The sequence below is a fragment of the Neopelma chrysocephalum genome, unplaced genomic scaffold, assembly GCF_003984885.1.
Source record: "Neopelma chrysocephalum unplaced genomic scaffold, ASM398488v2 Primary Assembly neopelma1_96234, whole genome shotgun sequence".
Classification (NCBI taxonomy): Eukaryota; Metazoa; Chordata; class Aves; order Passeriformes; family Pipridae; genus Neopelma; species Neopelma chrysocephalum.
In genome coordinates this window covers 259,848-286,492 of record NW_020924883.1, presented here as the reverse complement: position 1 = coordinate 286,492, position 26,645 = coordinate 259,848, and the positions used below count along the sequence as shown (strand labels likewise).

The following is a 26,645-nucleotide window of genomic DNA, read 5'->3' as shown; positions in this document are numbered from 1 at the left end:
ATCTGTGTTTTTTTAATTTATTTATGTGTGTGTGTGTGTGTGTATGTGTGTGTGTGTTTGTGTAACAATTTTTATTTTCTCCACTTTACTGGAATACTGACTACCTACCTCAAATTTTCATTAGGATACAGGAAAACATCTTCTTTTACAATTTCCAGGTATTTTCTCTGTCTTTCCAGCACTCTGGAGTGTTTGAAATCCGGTTTCATCAGGGGACTCAGAATCTAAAATTTCAAAATCAATTCTCTTTGAATCTGCCTTACAAGGAGAAATTGTGAACTATTCTGTTATTTCCTGTCTGACGCTCTATGCCATCCATATGGTTTTTTCAACTTCCTGTGGAATGTATAATTCTTCAGATAGAATTAAGCTTTCTCAATGTTCTATTCTTCCTGAAGAAATTATTAAACTCAGAGTTATTACACCCATCCATTCCTGCAGACAATGGGAACTTCTTTGCTGCTTCCCTTATTTGCAAACTTCAGAAGATTATATTTTCTTTGGTTATCCTCTTTACTCACAGAAAAATTAAGGTGTGAGGGGTTTCTAAAATTCATTCCTTCCACTCAGATCTTTTCCCAGCTTTTTTTTTGGTGTGTGTGTGTGTGTGGTACATCTAAGTTTCAGTTTTCCCCAGAGGCAGCGGTTTTTGCTAACATATGTTTTAGTTGGTGCCCAAATTCAACTCAAAGTGTCAAATGAAGATGGAGGAACACTCCATCAGAAAGGGCCAGACAGAAGCAGCCACATCCAGTAAAATAGAAGGATTGCAAATGTCATCAGCAGGAACTGAAAGGTGGAATAGGATCGAGCTTTACCCTGCCTCAGCCTCTAAAGCCTGTGGTTTAGGGAGGCTGCAAGGGCATGAAATAGCTGCAACCTCATTCCTGAAGCTGGTCTCTCTGCCTGTCTTCCACAGCTGTTCATTATGTGATTTATTCTGGAGAACTGAGGAAGGATGTCATAAGTAAGGAGACAGTGGTAAAAACCAGTATAAAGCTTTCTGTCTCACAGGTCAGGGCTCATTTTAGTACAATGATGGGGAGGGAAGGTTAATTCATCACATAGTATAAAATATTAACAGAGGAAAACAACATCTAAAACAATAGCTAGCCTGTGTTACAAGACATATAGTCTTACAATAACATGACTCTATATACGTATTCACTACCAAAAGCCACCCATGCTCACTTGATAATGAAAAAAAGACACCCTTTCAAAGTATACTGTTTCTGTGAAAAGGTACTACATAGGCACCAAGATTTACCCCATAGACATATAGGGAGCAGGAGGTAAAGGATGTGAAAAGGGATGTGATAACAGGCATGGAACAAAGCAAACTGAGCTGACATTTTGAGCATGATTGCATTCTAATATATAGCCAGCAAAACTGGACAGGAAATGTAATTAATTCAGGTTTTCTTATGCCCTTCACACTAATTCTCGCCTCCAGGCAGGCCAGATATTCCACCAGAACAGTCTCTTTAGCTTTCTGCAATGGAAAGAACAAGGAAGTATGAAAATGCACAAAAATAAAGAGACCAAAAATAATTAGTTGAGTGTTTTCAATCTTTTAAAGAGAGTGGTTCCCAATGCAATGTGGGTACCACTTTATTTCACCTTGTTTTTCTTTATTTTATCCATCTTCAATATGAATGATAGTCCTATGGCATAAATCTCACACGCAAATCTTAAATTTCCTAACTTGGGGTATGTCTAATCTAAGGATTTGATTCAGGCTGGGTATAAATAACCTCTGGTATGCATCTTACTTGTATGTCAAAGTTTGAGGTGCCTGAAACTAGGCTTGGAGGCATCTTAGTCGTATGTACACACAGAGAATGAAAAGACGACTCACTTTAGAATGAACCCAAATGTCATGAAAAAACCCCTTTAGATTATGCAGGAGTGTATTGGGTCTGATTGGGATGGAGTTAAACTTCTTCACAGCAGACAGCACGGTTTTGTGACCAAAACACTGCTGACAACTCACCCACTCACTGCTACTACTGAGCAGTGCTTGCACAGCCTTTGAGGCCTTCTCTGTTTCTCACTCTGCTTGCTACGGGCAAGGAAGCCAAGGATGGGCAAGAGTCAGGGAGGGGACACAGCTGGGACACCTGACCCTAACTGACCATCTAACATCATGCTTAGAAATAAAGACTTGGTGATAATTTTTCCAAAGTAGTCATTGCTCAGAGATTGGCTGGCCATCAGCCTGCTTTTGGGAGGTGGAGATTGGTGGTCTTTTAATCATTTGCGTTTTGCTTTTTTCTTTTTCTGCTTTTCCCCTCTTCACTTATTAAACTGTCTTTATCTTGACCCATGAGGTTTTTCTCACATTTTCTCTTCCAATCTACTCCCCCATCCTGATGAAGGGGGAGTGAATAAGCAGCTAGTGAGTGCTTAATTGCTGGCCAGGGTCAACCCACCACAAAGATTAAAGCATATAATTTTTCAGAGAGAATAAAAGAAAATGTAATTATTTGTCTGCCAATTCTGTCAAACAGAAGCATAAATGAAACATTAATCATTTTTCAAACCAGGATATGTTCAGGGGCCAGGCCATACTCCACGGCCATGCTTCAGCAGGTAATAAACATTTCTCTCAGGTGCCATTCCTTTATTACTGGACACTAGATTTGGATAGCCTTGTTAGGTTTCCGCTCTGTAAAAATGGGCCTCCTAAATATGAACAGTTTTATCACTGTTCATGTCTCAAGAACAGATTTAAAAATAGGCATACAAATCTTTTGCTCCTCTACAGCAAGTGCATTATCCAGACATGAAATTTCACAACACAAGAATTGGACAGGTAAGTATGTTTTATTATCCCATTTTAAAGATAAGGAAATCAGGAAAAAGACATGGAGTGTCCTGTGCAAGGCCACAGTAAGTGCTGCAGTCAGGGCTGGCTAGCTTCCCTTTCTCTAAACAGTGCCTTCAGGTCTGTATATGACACTGTGCTTCTGACAATAGTCATGTGAGTTTCCTTCTTTGTTTCTTTGGGAATCCTGAGATAGCAGAACTTTTGGAGTAGCCTATGTTTGATGCAATGTTTGCTACAATTACGTTAAAAATCCCACTGACAATTACCTCTCCTGCATGACTCTTATATCAATTTGTGCAACTCAGAAAGGCCAGAGAGGTGCATAGTTTAATTTTGTTTATTTATACCTGCCAATTTAATCCTTTCTTCAGTAATTAAACAATGGGACTGTTTCCCCTCCCCCTTAATTAGTCACTGGTTCCTTAAACTGAACGGCAATGATCATAAGAGTTTCTTCTTTCATGTTATAGTAAAGGACTTTGAGATATTTTTTCTCCTAAGTCGTTGTTGAATTTGACATCAGTTCTATTCATCACAGAACTAGCTGCAATTAGAACAATTATGCAGATCACGTCTTTCCAGTTTAATAGCTGGTTTTTGTTTTGTTTTTCTTTTTTCCTTTTTTCCCCCCTCTTACCACAGCTTCTCTAAGCTAAAGAGGAGGATAAGGAAAGACAGACAGACACTCAAGTAGACCACCTACTGACTAGGTCCCACCATGGAACTGGATAATTTGTTAAATACCTTTGAGCTGGAGGAAATTCCTACGGGGTGCCTTGCATCTCAGCTTGCCAAAGGTCATAATCACAACAGCACCCCATGCTCTCTTTCTGCTTCCCAGGCAGGAAGGGGATGGCACACTCTGCAAACACTGATAAACCCCTGTTCTCTGTGAAGTGGTTTAGAGTGGCTAACTAAACCAAACTATGAATCAGAAGGGAAGCAACACAAAAAAAATTAGCAAATATAAAGTAGCCTGCATTGTAAAGCAGCCTGGATGTCTCAGGCACCTGTTTATTTAGCCCCTGTCTCACTAAGAAAAAAAAAGCAAGTCAGTATTTAAGACATACAGCACAATATGAGCTTCCAGAGCACCTTTCAAAAAATATATCCTCAGTCACACTAGATAATTCTATTCATGTGAGATCCAGATCTTTGAAGAGCAGTGTTAACAAATTAAAAAACCCACTGTCCTGCAAGGTGTAGTTACAAGCATAATTCTGGTCCTAGAGGCCTCCTTCCTCAAAAAAAAAAAACAACAAAAAAACCCCAAAACCACAAACAAACAAAAAAAGCAAACCCAAACCCAAACCAAACCAACAAAACCAAACCACAAAAACAATTTAAAAGCCTGAGTACTGTCCTCAAATACTTAACTAAAAGGAAAATTAGCAGACTGAATGTCATCTGTAACATGATTATTTATTGCCTTGTCAACAATGCCTTCTAGTCCTGTTTTTTCAAAATAGCTATTAAGAAAATATATCTAATTACCTGTGAGGCAAACAAAAGTATCATGTCCAGGCTTCAAAATTATACACATACTTTAAAAACAGGTAAGTTAGTCTGAGACATCTCCTAAGTAAGTTACTCTGAAACATCTTTTAACCTTACAAATAAAATGGAGCCAGGCAATTGACCGCCCCTAAAAAAGATCATGCTGGAAGAATATAACGAACTGTTGGCATATCAGTTGTATTTTATACTTGTATCCAAAATTTTAAAAATACCTGAACATATCCTTGAAAGAAATCTGATGGCACAGATATTGTATCTTCCATATGAACCACTTGGCTGCATGTGAGAGCTCAATTAGCAGCAAATGTTAGGCATAAGTTTGCAAAACAGATAACATTTCAATATAGTAAGAGCAAAACCTTGAAAAATTTGCTTTTTAGATATGTGGAATTTTGCTTGTAGACATCAGGTGAAGGTATTTATGAGGTTAAACAGAATTGGTTTTATTATTTGTTAGTTCTAGGAGTGCAAAAATATATCTTACATGTGTGTGTATTTATCCAGCCTTTTATCCCCTCTGTTCCCCTCCCTGAATAGCTCACAGACAGGGGATACATCCACATCAAAATGTGAAATAAATATTCTAATTATAAAGGTCTGACAATGAGCTGCTGTACTCACATTGTCAGAACCTCCAGCACAGTACATCCCTTTTGTATTCTCTTGCTGGAAGAAACAGATCCAAGGAGGTTCAAATTTCACAGGTCATTCTCCTTCTGAGACTGTAGTAAGAAATGGATAATATAGGCAATTCTACATCTTAACAACTTGGGGACCTGCATCTGTCTTTTGAGATAATTTGCAACTAGTATAAGATAATGCAGGATAAAAAAAATAAGGAGGTTTGCGGTAAAATTGATGGAGTTTATAGGTGAGCTGTAAGCTATCTTCTGTATGTCTCCATATCTTCCTATTCTGTAAGCTATGCCAAACAACTGCACGAATAGGACTGGATTCACAGGTAAATAAATACATTACAGACACATATACAGACTTTCTCTAACTTGGCCTGCATCTGTATATGGGACTGATTTTAACAGCCTTTAATAAAATGTCTCTTATTAATGTCAAATGGCTATTAATCATATCACTGATCAAGCAGTTTGACACTAATGAGATTTATTTTAGTAAGGACTTCCTAAAAGTTTGCGTTTAGATCTTGAGGTTACTTGAGCTATAGCAAAAGCCCATGTGAAATGCATGGAACAATGATATTGCCTTTAATTAGGCCGCAAATTATTTGAGTATTTATGATACTTTGACAGTCAATGAAGGACATCAGTTTTCTGAACATGTTTGAAAAGGGCAGTGTAAGCTTTTAACTTGACATGTCTAATGCACAAGAAGCTCTTCATCTACTTGCAGCTTCTGTATATCCAGACAAACAAAATGAATAATGTCGCCTGGAGCTTCCAGTGTGTTATAGCAAGCAAAAGGTCTGCAGGAGAAGGAAAATCTTAGTTATGTTTGTAATATACAGTTTCACACAGGCAAGCATGATAGACATGAGAGGTGGCTCACAGGGTTATGAGATGACCTCAAGTCACCCCTTGTCATTTTCATGGTCTTCTCCTAATGCACACAGGAGGAAAGGGGCAAGGAGCAATGCAATAGCACACATCAAATATGTCTGGGATTTAGCTGTGCTGTTGCATTGAGGTACTATATGCTGCACTTGGTATAAATTCAGTATATCTATTAGTTACCATTTTCTCAAATTGCTTTCCCTGGTTGCTCCAGGGGCAGCATAGTAGCCTAGTTTTCCTAATAATGATTTCATCATAAAGCCAGAATTCTGCTCAGATGATTTCAGCAGTTTTTCACAGAATGTCCAGCTACATTTCTGAATGTAACTTTTCTGATTTTGGCTTAGTTTGTTTCATGCGTACTTAGAGGTGGTTTTCCAACATTTATGCAACATGTTATCTTAAAAAAAAACCTTCTTCGAACATCTGGAGATAAAACTTTTGAAATAACAGTCACATTTTCATCATTTTTAGAGTCTGTCAGGCTTTGAGTTTCACTTTCTTGCCTTTCCAAGAATAAAACTGGTAATTTCTTCTGAGTTTTATCAGGTCACTCCAATTTTCTGTGATAGTCCCTGTGAATGGATTTCATTATCTAAAAAGAAGTTTCCTTGAGACATTTAGTTGCTACAGCTGGCTTCCATGTGTTAACGTCTCATCCTGATAGCATCTCTCTGTGATACTAGAGATGAAAAGCTTGCCAATTGTGTTATATTGTTTTCTTTGTTTATGTTCTCCATTTCATCCTCACCTGTGGTATTACTGGAGCTAAACAAAGCATGTTCTGTTGGAGGAGGAATTCTTGTTCTCTCTCTTCAGCAGTATTCAAGCATCATTTCCTGTAGCTGCAGTAACAGTAACAATATTATTCAGAAATGGTTGCACCATCTTTGTCATCTTGAGACCATCTTGCAGTAGTGTCAACAAAATGTGTCCGCGCATCTGAAGAACCTGAATCAGGAATGAATACATTTGGACTCACTCCAGAGATAGTCAGCCAGTGTGGTAGTTATGTGACCTGAATTAGTGCCCTCCCACAAGTATGCTGGAAACACATCACTCTGATTCAGTGAGCTAGATACTGCTCGCTATATACTCATGTAAAGCTAGATTATTTCTTCTGATGACAACAGAGTCTGATATACAGTTAACCAGAAAACTGTCCAGAACTAGAGCTCACCAAGCAACTCAGAACATAAAACTGACCAAGTGAGCACAGGACCGAGTGAGCACAGCATATTGCTGGATTCCTCTGCCACACTGGAAGTAATAAGGCTGAGGGTTTAGTTCATTCTACTTTTTACTAAATGCCTACTAGAAATTGTCATTTCTTATTCGTTATTTTAGGGCTGGGAAAGATTATATTTCTTCTGGTTTTGTTTACTTCATGGATGGATGGATAGATGAAGTAAAAAGTGAACCAAGTGACACAGGGTATACCAAAATCCATCCATGCTGGCAAGTTCTAACTGATTATGTAAATCAGAGGGTATTACTTCTCTCTCTGATGGTACAAGTATCCTCTGATCAGAAGGAGGTCTTCAAAAGGCCCAGTCTTTTTTGCCTCTCAGGGAGAGCTAGCATGGATTGAACATTTTAAGGTGCTGTCTCTCAGGATCCCACAGACCTCATCCAATCCATATTCTTAGAAAATAAATTGATGATTATAAGGTTAATTTGCTGCATAGCGCTTCAAAATGAACGTTTTAATGTCACATTCACATAGTGTGCGTATCTGTAAGCATGATTTTGTTGCATTCGTGAGATGCTCATGAAAGGTTCAGGGAACTGGTATATTGGTGGTGGTGATAAGCTATAAACTGTACATACATTCCTTACATTGTGAACATTCAAGTTTAGGGCTATGACCTAAAGAACTGTCAAAAATCGGTTCACTTTGCAACATGGAAACAACATCACATTCAGGGTGGCTCTCCAGAGATGCTTTTTTTCTTTTTAATTAAGATTTTAGCAGTGTTTTTGGGAACTGCTAACTACCAGAACTTCCATTCTGTACATTAAAGAGGTCCTCTGTCTCATATTTGTTTCATGGAATAAATGCATTTTACAGCATGAAGAAAAGCAGTGTAAATGTAAAGGGCCACAGAAAAGTGTCAGACTTTTAACAAGTATATTGCTCTGTTTGCTCTTCAGTTGCTCAGTTGCTGCATCAAGAATTTAAAGATACAAATATGTGGCTCTGAATTACCCAACTGAGGAATCAACACAGAAGAGACAAAAAGGAACTAAGGCTGACAAGAAGTGAAGAAATAGTATAGTGTTTATGAGTGCACACATCCAAATCCCTCTTCTCCCTCACAGGTTGCTTCTTCCAGTGCTGGTTTACACATAAATATCACTGTGCTGAAGATTCACCAGTGCTGTAACTTCTGATTCACAGTCACCATTACTGTAGGACTCTGCACTTTGAACATGGACTACCAGTTCGAGGTACCAGGTTATTCTCTATCATGAAAAGATTATACCTTAGGGAGGATTTCTCAGCAATTCTGTATTACATGCCATCATGGTCATTCCCATTCATGAAAACTTTCAGCTACAATGGTCCTTGTTTTCCATAGTAAACAGAGGAGAGCACAGAGAATAACATTCCAAGAGTAGGATGTACAGAATAGATGTCTTGGAAATGAAGGGCAGAAATGATAAGATGGACAAAGAGCAAAGAAAAAAATCTTCCCACCAGCAGAAAGATGAGCAGAGTAGGAAAGGGAGATAAACTACAGAAATGGGGGGGGGGGGGAGAAGAAAAAGATATCACCGAATATTTTGAGTTGGAGGGAATTGGCAAGGATGATATGAAGAAGAAAAATTGGGAAAGGAAAGAACTTTCATCAATGGATTGTTTTGTCCTTTGCATGGAATTAAAGAACACTAAAGAGGCCCTGACAGAAACTGTCAGTACAGCTCTGGTCTTTCGTGGACAGAGTGCAGAGGCATCTGCAAAGATGTGCATTTTCTCTATCCATTGTAAAAGAAGCACCAGAATTGCCTCCTTAGCAAATTGACACAGCAGAGCGAGTTTCTGAGTTATGGGATCAGCATCATCCCTTTGGAAAGAAACTTTACAGTCACAGTATCTGTAGCTGGGCCGTTCTTACTGATGTCTATGTTTCTGCCCTTCATCTCCTTTTAGACTTAAAATCTGCCAGGATGTATCAAACATAGCTGAATCTCTTTCTATTTTTGTTTAAAACTAATAAACAATTAATGGGAACTTCCATTTTTGCAGTCTTGGCATTGGTTCAACTATACTACAACAGGGAAGAGCACATACAGTTCCACCTACTCTTCTGTTTGGTAAACTGTTTGACTTCTTCACTATTCAGGAGCAAGTTATCTGGTGAATGGTATCTTAGGAGAAAAGGATGTGCCACAGCTATGCCCTTGAACTCCATAAAGAGAGAATTATGACAGAATTATGACAGAGTTATAACAGAATTATTTATTATTCAAACACAAACAAATAGAGGCTGTATATCCTAAAATACCCCTTCTCAAACTCTTCCTTGTTTGGAATACAGAATTAAAAAACCTGCCATACTTCCTAAACTATAGGCTGGTGTTCTTCCAGTCTCCTTCCCCATTAATAAACTCACCACTTCCAGGTCATATCTTCTGTTAGACATTGGCTAAGTAGTAAATAAGATCTTTTTCAATTCATGACCCGATAAATTACACTGAACAAGTTCCATGCAAAACAGTGCAGGCATATAATTCAAAGGAATTGTACTGGAGGGAGTGGAGAGCCCCAAGTTAAAGGGATGCTCTTAAGCAACTACTTCTATTCATTATCTGTGGAAAAGGTGCTCAGGTTTTCTTACAGACTAAAGACATGACTTCTGCTTCCTCTCACAACAAGAGAGTAGAGAAGATAGAAGATTAAGTATAATCACTCTATCATCATGAAGTTAGTTACTTCATGTACATATTGTGACAATAGAGCACCTGAACAAAGATAAGGGAATCAGAACTCAGAAGACAATTGCACCTCCAAAGAAGCTGAATACTAGTGAAAGGTCTGCAGTAGTCTCTGAGAGGGTTTGGGGTACAAATGGAACCAGTCCAATTAAGGCTCATGAACTGAGGGTGCGCCATGCTGGAAGATGTGAGATTATACTTTTTCTCTTTGGGTAAGGACATTTAGCTACTATTTTTTAATGATGTTTTTGAAATTGCATTGGATTCCCACTTGCCATTGGCTCACCCTTTTTAGCCATATGCCATCAACAACATATTGGTGTGAGAAAAGCATAGTAGCATTTGATGGCGTCTATAACACTATAACAGGAAAAGAAAATCCTATAGATACTTAGAGTAGAGCTGAGTCAGTTTTATAGAAAAGGGTAGCTACAATAACTCTGGCTCAGGGGATAATTTAGAAACAAGTTAACTGGAATGTTAACTCCAGTGAACTTGGGTGAATAAAACCTTAACTTCTTTCATATGGATGTATTCACTCAGATAAGTTATTTCAGAAAAAAAGGTCTTTCTACCATCACTTTGAAGGGGCCTATGATAATTTCCATAGTTAAAATTCATAGTCAAACACCATAGATGTTGGTTTTATACTTAGTTTTTCCATACATTTGAGATTCTATCATTGAAACTTTACAATCCAATGAGAAGTTGGAGACGGAAAATGTGCAGTTGTTCTTCTGAAAAGAACTCAGTCTTCAGTGTTATAGGACACTGTGTCAGGCAATAACGTCAATTGAAAAGATTCCCTGCTTCCACCTTCCTTCTTTTCTCTCCATGCCTTAGCCATTCACCCTAGCTGTGCACTGTGTTTTATCACTACAGTTAGTACAGCTATTTACATTGTCAACTAGATCTCTGAAATAAAAAATAAAACAAATAAAAAGAGAAAAAGAGATATGCAAATTACAATTATTTTAATGACAGTTTGGATTTCAGCCCAAAGAGACACATTTGCACAAATGGAAAGAAGGCAAACAAGCATGCTGGCACAGGCATCAGTACAAGCAGAAGGAGTCTGATGGCTTTGCAACAAACACTAGTGTCTTTTCATATTATGCCTGCCAGTATGGTCATAACTATAAAGAGGTGGGAGCCACTGCTTCAAAAAAAGACAATAAGCACAATCAAAGATGGAAAGGTAAGAGTCACATTCTGTTGACAAGAGGAACAGAACAGAAAAATGGACAGTGCAGCCTTATTCATAAAATCAAAATAAAATCCACACAGCATATGAATAAGGCAGCATCAGTCCAACTTCAGTGATCACAAAAAGTGCAGACTCACACCTATTCCTAGGTCCAGACCCAAATTCTCATTCTCTACTACCAACAGACAAGAAATAAAGGATTCCGCCCTTTATTTCCTTCCACATATCACTGAGTTTCTGACAATAAATTGCCCAGGGGAAAATGAGGCTTAGGTTGGAGCACACCTTGACAGAGGACTGCTCTGCCAAACCTCTATCCCAATTTCTTTCTCTTCCTGCCTTTCTCCTGCCCCAGATTCTTCATCTCAATTGAGTACTTTCACCCATCCTTTTCACCCTCTACATTCAGGACAGAAGGCTTCCCTCCTCTGCATTCTTAGAAAAATCATTAAAAACTGCTGTCAATTATCATGTTCACTCCCACAGTGACCAACGAGAAGGGGGAACAACAACAAAAAGTCATGCTTTGCTGTGGACTGCATACAGGGTTAGGTATGTAGACCCTATAATCTACACACTAGGAACAGTGAGCCAGTGAGGGTGAGCAATCTCAAAGTATTGGCTGTTGAATGCAAAAAAAAAGTGTCTAACATACAGGTGAAAACTCTCACTCAAAATTTGGACATACATAGTGGCTTTTTATGAGAACAGTGAGGTACTCAAAATAGGGATCCTGCTTCAAAGGATAAGGATACAGGTATTTGCTAAAGAAAAAAACTACTAATAAAGTTGATCATATGTAAAAACAGTGTTTTACCAAAAAAAAACCCAAATAAGCAAAAAACCCCAAAACTTTATTCTTTTCAAAAGCATTTGAAGTTAAAAAACGTAAAATCAGAGGCAAGCCTGAAGCATGGAAAACTGCAGATGAAAGAACTGTGTACTAGCAAATTAGACCATATGGTGGCTGCTGTCAAGTGACCTAGCTGCACTGTTTATAAAAAACAGTAAAAACAGTTATTCTTGAAACTAAGGAAATCCAAATACTCCCTTGGATTCCAAACTATCCATCTAAGGCAATCTCTAAATGACTCCTGACACAACCTCCACTCTCTGAAGATCTCCCTTCTTTCATCTGTTATGGCCCAGACTCTCCCACTCCAAATGATGACATGTATCCCCAGTCCATTCTTAAAACATTCTCTGTTCCAGAAGGTCTTCAGGGGCAAGCACATCTGCTTGCAGGACTTCTTCCTGGAGGAACCTGAGCTGTCACTTTCTTTGAATTTATACGCATGCCCTCTGTGGTTTCCTCCTTAATTATGACCCTGGGGCACCTAACACATCTCTGGAGCATGGATCTGTGAAATATAGGAAAATCCTGGAAAGCTGAACCACAGCACAGAGGCTGCCAGAGCTGGCGACCCAGAGTGATTTTCAGGTTGAGAAAGAAATAGAAAGGCAAATGGTAGCGCAAACTACAGGGAAAAGTACTAACAGGAAAGAGTAAATCACTGGCAAATCAGTTTTCAACGATATCAAGCAAACAGGGAGGTAGAGAATGAATTTTCCTCCTTTCTCCCCTTTAAAAACAATCAAAGTACGTGGGAAGATGTTAGTTGCTAGTATAATACCAGTGCATAAGGGGAAAATGAATGAACTTAAGACAGAGAATCATTTAATTGGAAAATGTGGCTTTGGCTCTGCATTTTACTATTTCTATTTTATTAAGAAAACATCCATTTTAAAGGTAGGTGCACAGGTCTTGGTGAAAGAAAAAAGGAACTCCATGTTACTGTATGACTTTCTGTAAAGCATTTAACTTCTCATTTTTCAGTGAAAAAGAGAGTGACAGCTTCCTGACTTTTGCCCACAAAGTCAGTCAACTTTGCCTAGGTTCCTCAGAGAAAAAAATCTCACATTTACATTACTAAATTGCAATAGTACTTCTCATGTCCAAATTCCTTCAAAACCTGCAATGGATCTTCACAGCAGGTCTGAATTTCTGGACTGAATTTTTTAGACAATTATTTTAACTTTCAAACAAAAGGAAGTAGATCTACAGGTTGTTCAAAGATACTGTTGTGGCTCTACGATTTAGTCCAGTAAGGACAGTTCAGGCTTGATTGGACAGACAAGAGTTTTCTCTCACTTCCTCTAGGCAGGAGTACCTTCAGTAGTGGCAGTGCCTGGGCCAGCTGCAGCTGACCAGCTGCACCTTCTCTGGGCCCACAGGTGCTCTGGAGCTGGAAGTGGTTCCCAGCAAGCTTGCAGAGCTGCTGGCCAGCTGCACGGGGACAGGGACAGGGGAGCACTGGGAAGGCCGTCCTCCCCGTCTGGGTCTGGACAACCCCTCCTCTGCCAAAATGGCAGTCACCCACTTTTCTTTCTGCACTTGGTGACCATCGGACAGACGGGGTGTGGGGGAAAGCTCGGCATTAAATGACAATGTCCAGTGTCCGTAAAGAGAGGCCAACAGACGGGCTCACGACACAGCCCGTGGCTGCCGGAGAAGCGGCAGACAGGCTGTTCCTGTCCTGCCTGCTACTCAGGCTCACTCTCCCGGGGCCGGAAGGGCAGGCCTGGCCGATCGGGGCACCTGGGGCTCCCCCCAGCCCCTCCTCGCCCCGGGCACCCCGCGAGGGCAAGGCCGGGAGGCCGCCGCCGGTTCCGGGCACGAGGCCTTGCTGCAGGCCTCGCACCTCGCCGCGGCTGCCGCAGCCCCGCCGGCGGGGCGGCAGCCTCCCGGCCCGATGGGGAAGACGGAATAGCGCTCGGGGGCAGCGACGCCCGGGGCTAGCTATAGCCTGGGGCCCGGGAGCGCAGAGACAAGCACAACGTGGGCCCAACGCGGCTGCCATTTCCCCTGCCCTTTGGCGCTGCGGGCGGGCGTGAGAGAGGGCGGGGAGAGGAGGCGGAGGAGAAGGAGGAGGGAGGGGAGAAGGGAGAGGGAGGTGGCCGAGCTAGAGTGTACTGAGGCGCTCAGCTGCCAACACTCACACATCGTCTGCCGCCGGAGTCCCAGTGGTCCTGGGGAGCGAGTACAGGCGAAGAAAAGCCAGACGCGGGAGAGGAGGTTGAAGACCGCTTGGCAGAGAGAAGGAAGTCAGAGCGGAGGGAAACGTGGAGAGAGGGAGAAGGAACCTTCCTCCCCGCGCAGAGACGACTTCCCATATAGCTGGGGATAGAGGGAGAAGCTGGCGCTCAGGAACTGCGAGAGAAGCTTTCCGAGCAAGTTACCCCGGAGAGCGACGGGAAGAGAAGACAGCAGCAATCACTGATCAGAACCACTATTCCCAACCCCTCATCATTTAACCCCTGGGCGGTTCAATGCACTACTCCAGGCTCTTCCTAGTTTCCTCCTCGGGGTAACTTCCGAGGACGCGCCGCCGGTGCCCCCCGGAGGTGAGGAGAAGCGTCTCGGAAGAAGGAAGAAGTTTTGTGGGGGTTGTGTGCTGAGGAGGAGAAGATGGGCTGGAAGCGCCGCTGCTGCTGGGGAGGCGGAGGCGGCGGGGACCTTCTCTGCCGGCTCACCCTAGTGCTAGGGTTCCTGCTGCCCGCCTGCAGGACGCGCCTCTACACCAACCACTGGGCTGTGCGGATAACCGGGGGGCTCCCGGAGGCCAACAGGGTAGCGAGCAAATACGGATACGTCAATATAGGACAGGTAACCTTACTCACAACTACTTCCTAGCGGGCGCCGGCGCTGTGGCCGGCAGGCGGGCGGCAGGGTGCGCTGCCGCCGCCCTGCGCCGCCGGGACGGGGGCAAGGAAAAGGGCAAGGGCCGGGCAGCCCCGCGGCCGCTGCCCGACCCCGGCCCCGCCTCAGGCCCTGCCGCCGCCGCGGGGCGGCCCGCGAAGCCGCCCAGCGCCCCGGCCTCCCGGCGTGGGCCGCGGGAGGTGATGCGCGGGGGCAGGTATGCCGGAGGGGTTGGGGCTGTGGCCTCCTCTTACGAGGCCAGGTGTGAAGCGGGGCGCGAGGCGGGAAGGGGAGAGCGTAGGCGAGGGGCGTCCCGCCGCGGGCTGCCTTCGCGGCGGCTGAACTTCGCTCCGCCGCGGGCGCCCTCCTGCCCCCACCTTGCAAATTGAAAAGCGCCGGTACAAGAGGAGCTCGTTCTGCAGCGAGTGCCCTTCTGTCTCCCCGGCAGCCAGGACGTGGCAGCTGCGGCCGCGGGGGGCGTCCCGACCCCCGCTTTGGCGGGGCGTGCGGAAGGAGGTGGTGGCAAGGGTGTCCCAGAGCGGTTCCTGGACGTGTGGCTGCCGGCGGGGTTCCGCGGGGAAGGAGACCGCACCAGAGGGCCGGGGCCGTACCTCAGCTCACTAGATCCACACATCACACTGTCAGAAAATTCTTGGATCCAGGCAGATTTAGAAACTGCAAGTGAGTAAACACCTGGTTCTCACTGGATCCCGTCACACTGAATAATGCGCCCTGCTACAACTAGGCACAGTTCTGTATAAAATGTCCTAACATCGCTTTTTCGGATGGGGCTTATACTCAGTTTTCTAGTTATTCCTCGCAATTGCCGTCAAAATATGAGTTGTATATGTAGGATTTACAAGGTGAGTGCCGAAAAAATAAACAACTCCATTGTTGTTTACAACTTGAGTGTAAACATCCAAGTACATTCTTTCTAGACAGCAGTTTTTACTACATGAATTGAAAAGTTAGAAATAAGCATTTACAGGTACAGAAGGATTCCTTTTATACATGAAATTCACAAAAATGCAGCTGCATTTACACAGCAGGCTTTTCATATCAATCAGATTAAAGTGAGACCCGATTATTATTGTGTTTTAAAATGAGTTCCCACTTACAGCATCATTGCCTCAAAAGTCTGAAGCATATCTCCCACATGTTCCCAATCATTGCAAGCCAGAATAAGACAGCTGTGCAGTCTATTAAGATAAATAATTTACATGAGAGAAGCTGGAAAATGTCACCAAGGTAGCACAAAATACGATGTGTAAAGATGCAGTTACCTAATGAAAAAATGACTACCAACTTCTCTCTTGTAGCGCTTAGGTGAGCAGGCAGTGCTACTTCCAGTTGGATGTACAAAAATTTGGGATGAAGCTTTCATGTAAAAATTGAACTACTACCTTGAAACTACCCTTTAGGAATCCAAGCACAAAATTTTTTTACACTGATCACTTTTTTCATGTGTGTGTTATACACCTTTTACTCAAGATGTTTCTCTGTATTCCTATCTAGGCCATTATATGCCCAGTTGGTTGCAGGATGCACTTTTCTTGATTTTTAATTTTGTCAGGCTGGTTGGCCAACTCAGAGCCAGCCTTTTTATACTTTGCATATCCAGACCTTATGTTGAGTTAGGAAAGGAATATAGTGAGCCGCAATAGTTTCTTATATGTTGGTGAAAGTGCCATGCATGCAACTAGGAGATATCAATAATGGATAAATTTCTGATTGGGTATACAGATGAGAATGAGAGAAAATAGAGAATATAAATAATGAAAATTTGGAAAATACTTTACTGGGTATACAGATAAAAAGAAAGCCAATATACAGATGTAAAGAGAACCAATACCTTTACTTAGTTATACAGGTAGGGAGAGTGCAAGTCAAAGACAGATATAAGAATATTAAATGATGGATACATGAGAAAGAAAACTTCCATAATGGCATGAATTAGACTGTTGGGTTACTCCTTACCTTCTGGCTGTAACTAGTCTTTAATAAGAAGAAGCACACAATGGGCATATGTGAAGAAATTCCACAGAACTTCCTGTATGTATTTTGGAATGGAGTAACTGGGTGCTAGATGTCAACGTGCTGTGCCAACGTATAGCTTACCACTACCGTTACATACACTAAGAAGTGGTGTGCATTTGCACAAAGTCCTACACAGGTTTCCTTTCATGGCCATTGTTCAGTTTCTGATAACTTCTTGCAAAATTATCTCCAAATGGTATTTCTGTGACAGCACATTTATTATGTTGGTAGTCAATCTAATGTTTGTTCTTTTATTCCCTGCTAGTGCTTGTACAATTTTCATCATACTGCCCTGGTTGCTAGATAGAATTTATAATCTGAGAATTCAGAGTTTATAAAATAATCCAAATGGCTGTGGTCTGACCATATGTAGTTTAACACTTTAATATATATAGTTTAAAGCCTGTGTAAAATAACTATAACTGTATTTCTTATAAACAAATAAATAAAGTGCATTGTTTTCTATAAGCCTCTCAATCTCTCTTTGTAGACTGTATGTCTTGGTAAAGATGGGTAAATGGAGTAAGATTTTGGAGAAAGGGAGGAGCAGTCTGGACTGATGAGTTAGACTTGCCTGTAACAGGCTTTTTGCATATATTTGGAAAAGCAGGAAGATATTTGACGCAAAAGAGAGTGCGAAAGAAGATGGGAATAGGGCAATTACCCACTGTTTATTATTGAGAGACAATTGCAAACAATTTTAAAATCTCTTTTGTGTGAGATGTTGAAAGACATTCTCTTAATTGAATACACTATGAAAACACTGAAAGAGATAACCAGTATGCAGAATTTTCTCATATGAAAACATTGAAAGAGATAACCAATAAGTGGAATTTTTTCATAGGGTTACACAGTAGGTTTAATAATTTTGGTTAAATTAAAAAGCTCATCTCTAAGAAGAAAGTGCAAAAAGCAAAATCCAAATTCCACCAGAGCTGTCCCAAAGAACCAACTCAGTACAAATTACCCAGAAAAATAATCTAATTAAAATGTTCAAAATAAGAGGTAGTGAAACTGTATAAAAATGGAAGTCAGTTGCAAACCAGGAGTATTCTGACAACAGTTAATTGTGCGATTAGAGGTGAAGGGAATAGTGGAAAAGAGGAGTTCTGAAGGTCTTACTTTTACCAGCCATTCTGTTAATTTTGTATTTGTGGAAAAATGGCATTGAAAAGTACACGAAGTTGATCAGTGGAGACAAGATAGTAGATCCAGGAAGGCTCTGAATTGTAAACACTGGCCAACATACCTTCTTCCAGTTTTTGTTATTTAGTACATTCCTGGTAACAGGAGGAATTTAAGTTTCCTTTTTTTTGATGCTTTTGGGATTTGGAGAATGTTCAGCTGAGTCTTGAAATACCTTTCAAGTCCATATTTATTGCCATGGTGGAGCTGCAAAGGCTACCTGAATGACTGGACAAGTCAATCAGAAACAGATGGCAGAAAGGGGTGTTAAAAGAGGCCTTGAGATCACCTGCTGGTGAGTGGTAGAGAACTCCTTCTAATCACACCTTCTGCTAAACTCTTGTTGCTTTCAAACTTGTTCTGTGGTCTCCATGTCTTGTTATGGAAACTTGAAGCTTTAGCTTCTGTGTTCGTTGAAAAGAGGAGCTTTGCATTAATTTTTAGGGGACACAGCATAACAGAGAAAGAATCCCCTTTTACTCTCTTGTTTTTCTAGGCTATATGTTTTGATTCCTGTTTCCTACAAATTGCTCCAACATGCTGCTTGTTTATCTTCTGTTTCCTGTATTACCAATGTAAGGTGTGTCTCCTGTGTTTCATTGGACTTTAAAAGAGCATTCATATGTCATATCGGGATGTAAATGCATAGGGGTGACTTCCTCTTCCCCCCCCCTTCCCCAATGTATTGCAAGCTTTTCTGGCCTACCCTTGAAGTGCAGTTAGTTTCTCTAGCAAGCAAATCCTTGTCTCGTGAAAAAAACATCTGTTCTTTTTGTTTGGGTTTTCTAAGACAGTGGTCTGGACTAGCAAGCCCTCTGGGACTGCAATAAGGAAGTATAATGCAAAACAGCCAAGGAATTGTTCTAAGTTACGTGCTGGATACAGCAATTTGGGGTATAATGCATCCCCCAACAGCTCCTTGCAGACATGTTTTCTATCTTGCAGTGCTGCATAAAGCAGACCTTTCTCTTACAACAAAGTATCTGTCATTGACTTTCGGGACCGTTTCTTCCACTGTTGGTAGCTGTGAAGGATTAAGCATATAGTCTGTATAGCATGTTGTACAATTGGCTTAAATATTGTGACTACTTTGCTGTCATCAGGTGCCAAGAGTTTTTTGTTCAGGCAGTAGATTTTAATTGAAGGTTCAGGAACACAAGAAAAACAGACAGTTGATACCCCAAAGGTGATTGAATAATGGAAGAGATAAAAATATCTTATCTGTGGCTCCAACAAGGGAGATAAATACTGCATTATTTAGTTCAGGGGTAAACTTCAGATCCTTCTATTCCTTTTTTCTTTCTTAATTCTAGGCAGGGGCTGAGGATGGGTTAGCACTTTTCCAGATCACATCTTTCCTCTCCTATTAATATTTTTCCAGTAATTTTACTTTTCTGATCTCTTTCAGAACCTAGTAGCCTACTCCCTGCCCTTGACAAGTGACAGACTACCCTGTCCCTCCAATTTTCTTCCTTCAAGGAGTACACACTATAAGCCAAAAGATATCTAAGTGTGCTAATTTTGACGTGTGGCCTAGGAGTCACAGTTAGATATACAGATGTGGTTTTTTAAATAATATAAATGCTGATGTGATTTGCCAGTATGTATTCTGTGGTGGGAGGTTTTTTGGTGTTTTCTTGTTTGTTTGTTTTATGGGTTTGCTAGTTTTTTTTTTTATTTGGGGATTTATGGATTTAATGCCAGCAAATCACACAAAGAATTAGTAAATATTAGTTTGTTTTAAATCTGAGGTTCCAGTGATGGCACAGAGAAGATGTTGTGTTACAAGGTCAATTGATCAGAAGAAGTAGGAGGAATGGCTATTTTTCATTTTCCAAATGTATTCCTGATGGAAGGCTGAAGTAAATTTTGCAATGTAAATAATTCAAATTGGAAGACAAGTAAAAAAAGCATTCAATTAAGGGAAAAGGAAACTTATTTTGAGCTAAAAAGCCTAAATGAAGGCCGTTGTCTTCAGCAAAGGAAGGAATTTGCTGTTATGGTCTCCACCACTGTACATGGATGTCTCCAAAAGGGAGGATGGTAGGCCTCTGTGTGCAAAGTTCAGCTACCCCATAATATAGGCAGATAATAGAAGAGACATACACCTTAAGAGCCTGGGTGGTCACAGCATTGAAACAGAGTATACTCTTAGTAAAATTTAATACCTGTAATAAGTTTAATGAAGCTCTGAGTATTAAAGAGACAGGTATTAGGACTATGGTATCAAAAGCATTAATGTTAGGTGTACTCCTAAGCTGTATGCGCATGCAGATATATATAGTGGGGTTACACAGATACACCATGAAAAATTGAATTTTCTCTTACTCAGAGCAGAAAAAAAAGTACATTTAGGGACTGGTAGAGAATAGCCACCAGATAGAAAAATATTTGAAAAATGCAAGTCTGAAACAAAATTTTTCTAAATGCTCACATGCCACAGAACCAGTATACCTGCAAATACTGGAGACTACAAAGGGTATTCCATGGCTTATTACTTCATACTTAGCAGAAGTTCTCTCGTCTCTGCAGTTAAAAATGAGAGGGAGGAGACAGAGAGAACAGAACTTGGTACTACTCTTTAGGAGTTGGATGAAGAAAAGGAATGGCTTCAGATGATAGAAGCAATCTAGTAGTCTTTATATGCTGTTACAAAATGAGGAAAGATGAGAATCTTGTTTAACAGCATAGTTGTCAAGCTACAAATTATGTGATGATTTTTTTATTTAAAGCCCTTAGGAAAACACACACTGAGTTATGCTTTTGAGAATAACAATTAGTTGCAAGCCCAATTTACAAATGGCAACATTTGTGTAAACTGCTTCTGTCAAACAAAGTACATAAAGAAGTGGGCCTGACTAGGTTAAAATGGAAGAACCAGAAGAAATCTGTAAAACGTATTGAGGTAAATCAGTAATGCGTACTGGTATACATAGGTCTGGTATGACATCAGTCAGGTCTGGTATGACATAACCACTGACTGACAGTGGCTAACAGCTGTAGATGTGAAGGGCAGGAGGGTCATCATTACAGATTGGTTTGTCCATTGCAGTGCCCTTAAGGAGAAGCACCTGTGCCCACATGTTTGTTGGCAGATATATGCCCAGTTTTCAAAGGTCTTCAGTAAGGAAACTCCATGGTGCCTGCCTGTGGTCCTTATGTGCTGCCCCAGTGAAGTCAAAACTGTATTAGTCTTTCTGAAGTTCAAAGCCTGTGTTTTTTGTTTCTCTATGAACATAAAGAGTAGCAACATCAGAGAAGTTGTAGCATTTCCCTGTTCCTGTCACTGACTTTTATAATTTTTTCATCCACACTCAGTCCTTACCTTTGTTTCGTGTAAGTCAGACTTTCACTGACCAGTCATGCTGTTTGACTCTGGTCTTTCTAAGAGATCCTCATTTTGAGCAAAGAGCTACCAGATCATTACAGCCGAATACAGCATAAGGATTCCTTCAGCTGTCTTCAGGATAGCATGCCTATTTATATAACCCATTACAGCATTTGTCTGTCCTGCAGCCATATGACATTCTTGACTGAGTTCAGCCTGTGATCTGCTACGGTTCAGATTGGTTCTGCCAAATTCCTAGCCCAGTGTTCTCCCCCCGAATTTATCCAGTAGGTTATTATTTGTTAGGTTAGTACCTTGCTTATGCCTTTACTGAATGTTGCCCTGCTTTTCCAGACTTGTTTTACAGTGTCTGTTTTGAATTCTGTTCCTGTCCCTCAGTGTGCTTGCATATCATCTCTGCTTCTTCATGTGTGTTATCTTCTTTGCCAGCGTTCAGGTCACTAGTTGAAATGTTGACCAAAACAGTTTCTAGAGGAGCTTTGTCAGACAGTTGTTTGCTGCCCTGTTGTAATAAATAGATATATTAATCTTACTTACACAGTTTTGACCTACTGTTCCATAGTTTATTTTTGTGCTCTGCTTCAGGAATTTGGAAAGTACTATTACTCAGGTGGTACTTGAATATAGATAAAGATTTTAATTTGCAAAGTATTCACTCAAAATAAATATAAAAATCTCAATAGCACTGGATTGGACAAGATCATTATGTACCTTAAGGTGTTCCTAAGTAGAATTTTTAACCCAGTTTTAAACTAGTCTGAAATTAACCATGTTTAAAAATGTTGTGGGGTTTTTTGCCCCCCCAACTTACAGACTGAATTAGTCATGGCCAGTGTATTATACGTCTGTTCTTGTGCTTAAGTGGCTCATCTGTTTAATTTGCAGGGCCAGCCTTTACTTGTGCTTCTGTAGCTTTTAGTTTCCTATTAGAAAATAGACTTCTCACTCTTACAGTCATCTTAGTTGCTGTGTTTTGATTGACATCTGTTTGCCTCAACCAGAAATTATGGCCTGCTTGTATACAACCTCCCTACTACTTTGTACAATGCCATAAATAACTCTCTTTCTCAGGCAAGATATTTCCAATATCATAGTTGCATGTTTTGCAGCTGTGTTCTGTGATTGACCAGTATATCTTTCTCTTCCCCTCGAAATAATGAATTGTAAAATCACGAAGTGGGGAGATACATGTCAGCCATGGATCTGAGTATATCATGTGGTCCCTAGTGAGGAACTGTGGTACTCTTTGTCACCTGCCAAACACAGGAAAAAATATCAAACAGAATCCTGCTTGCCAAAGATTTTTACCTTAAGACAGTAAGTGTTTCTTTGGCAATATGCTGGACCCAATTCGACTGATATTTGCAGAAAGAAAAACTGTTTGAAATGAAACATTGGCAAGTCCAGAAGAGTATCAGAGCTACAGCATGAAGTCCTGGCAGAATAGCTTGTTGTGGAAGTTCTTGTGGATTACAAGATGGTGCATGATGGAGGTGAGATTGTAAAAACCATGTTAACCAGGCAAGATCGTGGAATACTCAGTTTTAAACAAATCAGGAAAGAAAAAATTCTCAGCACAGACTCTCCCATATAGAAAGAATCTGCTTCCAGGGGGATGGCATGTTTCTAAATAATGGATAGCCATCAACAAGAGCCTCATTTTGGTCAAATTACATTTTGTCTCGTCTTTGTTTGTTTTTTGTTTTTAGGATGCTTCTGTGCCAATAGGGAACAGGCATCACTTAGGTTTGTGTTCTGGGGCCAAATTGAAGTTATAAAGATGCTGCAAGTCACAGTTAAAACCTGTGCTATATTCTTTATTCAAACTATAACAAAACCACTGTGTTTTGTATAAGAGTGCTTAGTAGGCAATGAAAGTGTTGCGGAGTAGTGCTGTGTGGCTAAAATTCAAGCCTAAAATCGGATAATATTCTCCTTTTCGAAATATGTTGCTTAATCAATGGTTATATGTAGCCTGCCCTCTGGATAAACCTAGAGAACATTTTTTTCTTTTATTAAGCCTTTCTTTGTAGAACATATTGACACAGTAACTTGATGTCTTAAAAACAAACAGGAAAGAAAACACACACTGTGTCACACCTCTAAAGCCAGTAGTATAACATCTAGGACATAGAGAAATAGATCCTGTAACATTTTTGTTCACGTTAAAAGCCTTTTTTCAAATAGACTTGTAAGGATGCCAGGTCGTTCTGAGTCATTTAGAAGATCCATCTAGACGCCACTGCCATAGGAACAGGCAGTGGTTTTAAGTTACTCTCCGTGGGAGAGGATGAACAGAACAAGCATCCCATGCTTCTACCTAACACTCTCTTCAGCTGTTTTCAGGTGAGGAGCCTGCATGAGCAGGATATGGTTTCTGCATACTTGGAAGTTGGCAATGTCTTTTTTGTCCAGATTCTTGTTCTGTCTTTGAACTAAAAGTAGTCTTTCGGCATCCACAATATTGTGTGGCAAGGATTTTAAAGTTTGCTACTTCACTATGTGGAGAACTACCTCTCTTTCATTTTTTACTTACTAACGTTGTTAAATGGCTGCTGAAAGAGATGGTGAAAGATGATTTTTGTCCATTCTTGTATAGGTTTTTAGATTTCAAATATTTCCCCTAACTTGTATTCTATATATTGTATATATTGTATATATTGTATATACTTTGCTATTTTTCATACAGAAGTTGTACTATATCTTTGTCCATCCTTCTTCTGCCACTTGAAAACTTTTTCAGGTCTATTACGTCTTCTTTGAATAGAGGGGACTAGAGCCTTGCATTTTTCTCATAGTGCCATATTCTCTGCTTTATTCTTCATACTTCAACTGATGTCTAGTATATAATTTGTTGTTGGGACTTCTGTCAAGCTGAGTTTTTGTGGATTAGTCTGCCATAACCCTGAGATTGTCACTTCTTAATGGTACTGGGCAGCTCAAAATAGTTAATTTTAATGTGAAGCTAGGTTTGTACATCAGTTGATCCACCTTTGCCTATATTGGATTTCATTTGCCGTTTATTGTTGTGACTCAGTTTTACAGGGACCTTCTGTAGTGCATGCACAGTCAGCTGCAGCCTTTAGATCTGTCGTGGCTGACATCTACACCTCATTTCTCCCTCCGTTCTCCATGCATACTTTTTATAATGAAATAGTGTAGGTCCTGAAAGAGGTTCTGCAGTGGTACCCAGCAGAGCTCTATCAGGGACCTCCACCCATTGCAAGAAGCTAATTGCTATTTAGTAAATAAATCAATAAATAATTATTCCTAACCTTTGTTTTCAGTCTTTTGATTGCTTACTTCTGCAAAGACCTTATGCAATGAGTTCTTAAATTCTTAAAACCTGTTGGTGAAGGCCATTGTCGAAAGCCTTTTGAAAGTTCAACCAGAGTGTATCTATTTACCTATCTTTATCTATTTGCTTGACTTCTTCAAAGAACACAAATAAATTTGTAAGACAGAATTTTCCTCTGTTTATTATTATTATTATTATTATTATTATTATTATTATTATTATTAACTATGTAAGTGGTGATTTTTTATCCAAGTGAACATAAATTATCTTATTTCTTAGTTTCTACTCATTTGTCTAGTGGTGACTTGGAAGTCTGTAGTGCTTCGGATATCCTTTTAAAAATTGACATCACATTTTTGTTACATTTTGAAATATGAAAAAAGTTTTTTAAATGAGAGATTTTCAATTACTTTAATTTACTGAGTGTTTTTATTCAGCTACTCCGTCCTTATTCCTTCCACATTCTGAGCTGCAGAATGTCGAGTATTGTATCTTCAGTAATTGATCTGAGCTGAACTGAAGCAAACAAATCATACACTAAACGTTGAAAAAAGTTCAATGCTTTTGTGAGTATACTGTACTCCAGTGAACCAAGCATGAATGAACAGCAATGGGAGGGCTTTAAGCTGGCAAAGTTCCCCTACCTCTCTTGGAAATTAGTTAAGTGCCCCTTCCCTGTATGACTGGACTGCAGAATAAACTCTTTTCTCTTGAGCAGCCAAGCTCCACCCTGAGCCGCTGGTAGTTTTATCAGTTGGGTGTAGAGTGCAACTAATGCAGATACCCACAAAGTGGTCTTACAGCTCACATTAGCTTTTTCCACTTTTAAAGTAGTATATTCCATGAAGTAGCAGTTTATGAAAATCTCAATAGTCTCTTAGTAAGGATATTAGAAATGCATTTGCATGTACCCCAGTTATATCAGGAAGGCTGACAGACCAGATGTGTCCCACCACACAAGAGCTCCAGCCCTAGCTAGCGTCACAGTATTAACTGTGATACTGTATACAGTTTTCCTTTGTAAAGGAAGTAATTTGCATTCCATGAATTGAAAGCACAACATTAATAGGATTTTATTCATACCTAATTGAAGTAAAAGTTGATTCCAGAGAAAAAATGTATGTCAATATCTGGGATTTCTTTGACAGTCTTGACATGTGCCCATCACTGCATTACTGTCATTATTTCTTTCTGCCTGTCTGACAAAGCAATATGTTTGCTTCAGTGCAGAGTAGTTTAAATTTCCATTGTCAGTGAACAATAGACTCCTTCTGATGAATTCCAGTGTATGATGAGCATGGCCAGCTGACAAATCAGAAAACCATCACCTGGGAAAACTGATAACTGGATTTAAACAGAGTTGCAAAGCATTGCTTGCTATAAGAGTTAACCATTCTGTGACCTAAAAGGGCTATGGACTGTGTTGACGTCAATAAATGGTTCCACTGTTGCAACAGACTGCTCTTTTGAAAGCTTTCTTGTAGATAAATACCATTCCAATCTTGTGAAGTTTGAGCAATTTCCATTTCTTGCCTGGCAAATATAAATACTAATCCGACACACATAGCTGCACAGTAAATAGTTCTGGCTGTGACTGGCATCTGTACTGTTCTTCTGATGTTTCTTGTCTTGTAGGACTCTGAAAACAAATGTTTCAAAATGGAAATGCAAATCCATTTATAAAGAATACATGGTTTTAACCAATTCACTGCTATCATTCTTAATGACCATCTTTTCCCTATTTCAGTATTTTGGTATTTTATATGTAGTATCAATGTATTAAACAAATATACAGTAGAAACTTTGATCCTTTCTCCAAGAAAAAAAATTCTTCGAGTTAGACAGCTAAGCATCCACTCAGCCCTCGGGTTGTAAGATTCTGCTGTCCAAACCAGAAGGCTACCAAGGAATGTTCTTTAAATGTGTGAAATGGATAGTGTCTGAAAGCTGTAACCTGTTTTTCATTAGTTCATGAATTGAATATCAACTCTCATTGGCTTTTCTCTGCAGTGTGAAGTAATTTAGAAGTTTAAGCTACTGCTTAATTAGATTAACT

The 26,645-nt window shown here is 40.3% G+C and overlaps 1 protein-coding gene and 1 long non-coding RNA gene across 6 annotated transcripts in view; one reads left to right on the top strand and one right to left on the bottom strand.

The window, feature by feature from the left end:
* Positions 1-2,854: 2,854 nt before the first annotated feature.
* Positions 2,855-15,414, bottom strand: LOC113981186. Of its 2 annotated transcripts, none has more exons than XR_003538350.1 (5): positions 15,098-15,414; positions 6,626-6,719; positions 4,970-5,070; positions 3,575-3,692; positions 2,855-3,014 (listed from the first exon to the last, which is right to left on the bottom strand). It is a non-coding gene; the product is annotated as an uncharacterized LOC113981186 (long non-coding RNA). The 2 variants fall into 2 exon arrangements; XR_003538349.1 differs by lacking the exon at positions 15,098-15,414 and adding an exon at positions 14,021-14,126.
* Positions 13,979-26,645, top strand: part of PCSK5 (proprotein convertase subtilisin/kexin type 5) — a 212,224-nt gene continuing 199,557 nt past the window's right edge. For 2 of the 4 annotated variants that reach the window (XM_027708433.1, XM_027708432.1), the window contains exon 1: positions 13,979-14,687. In XM_027708433.1, coding sequence (XP_027564234.1) covers positions 14,490-14,687 — 198 coding nt within the window. In that variant the 5' untranslated portion in view covers positions 13,979-14,489. Of the gene's footprint in view, positions 14,688-14,865; positions 14,938-26,645 lie in introns of those variants that run through there. The other 2 variants (XM_027708435.1, XM_027708436.1) reach the window with 2 other exon arrangements.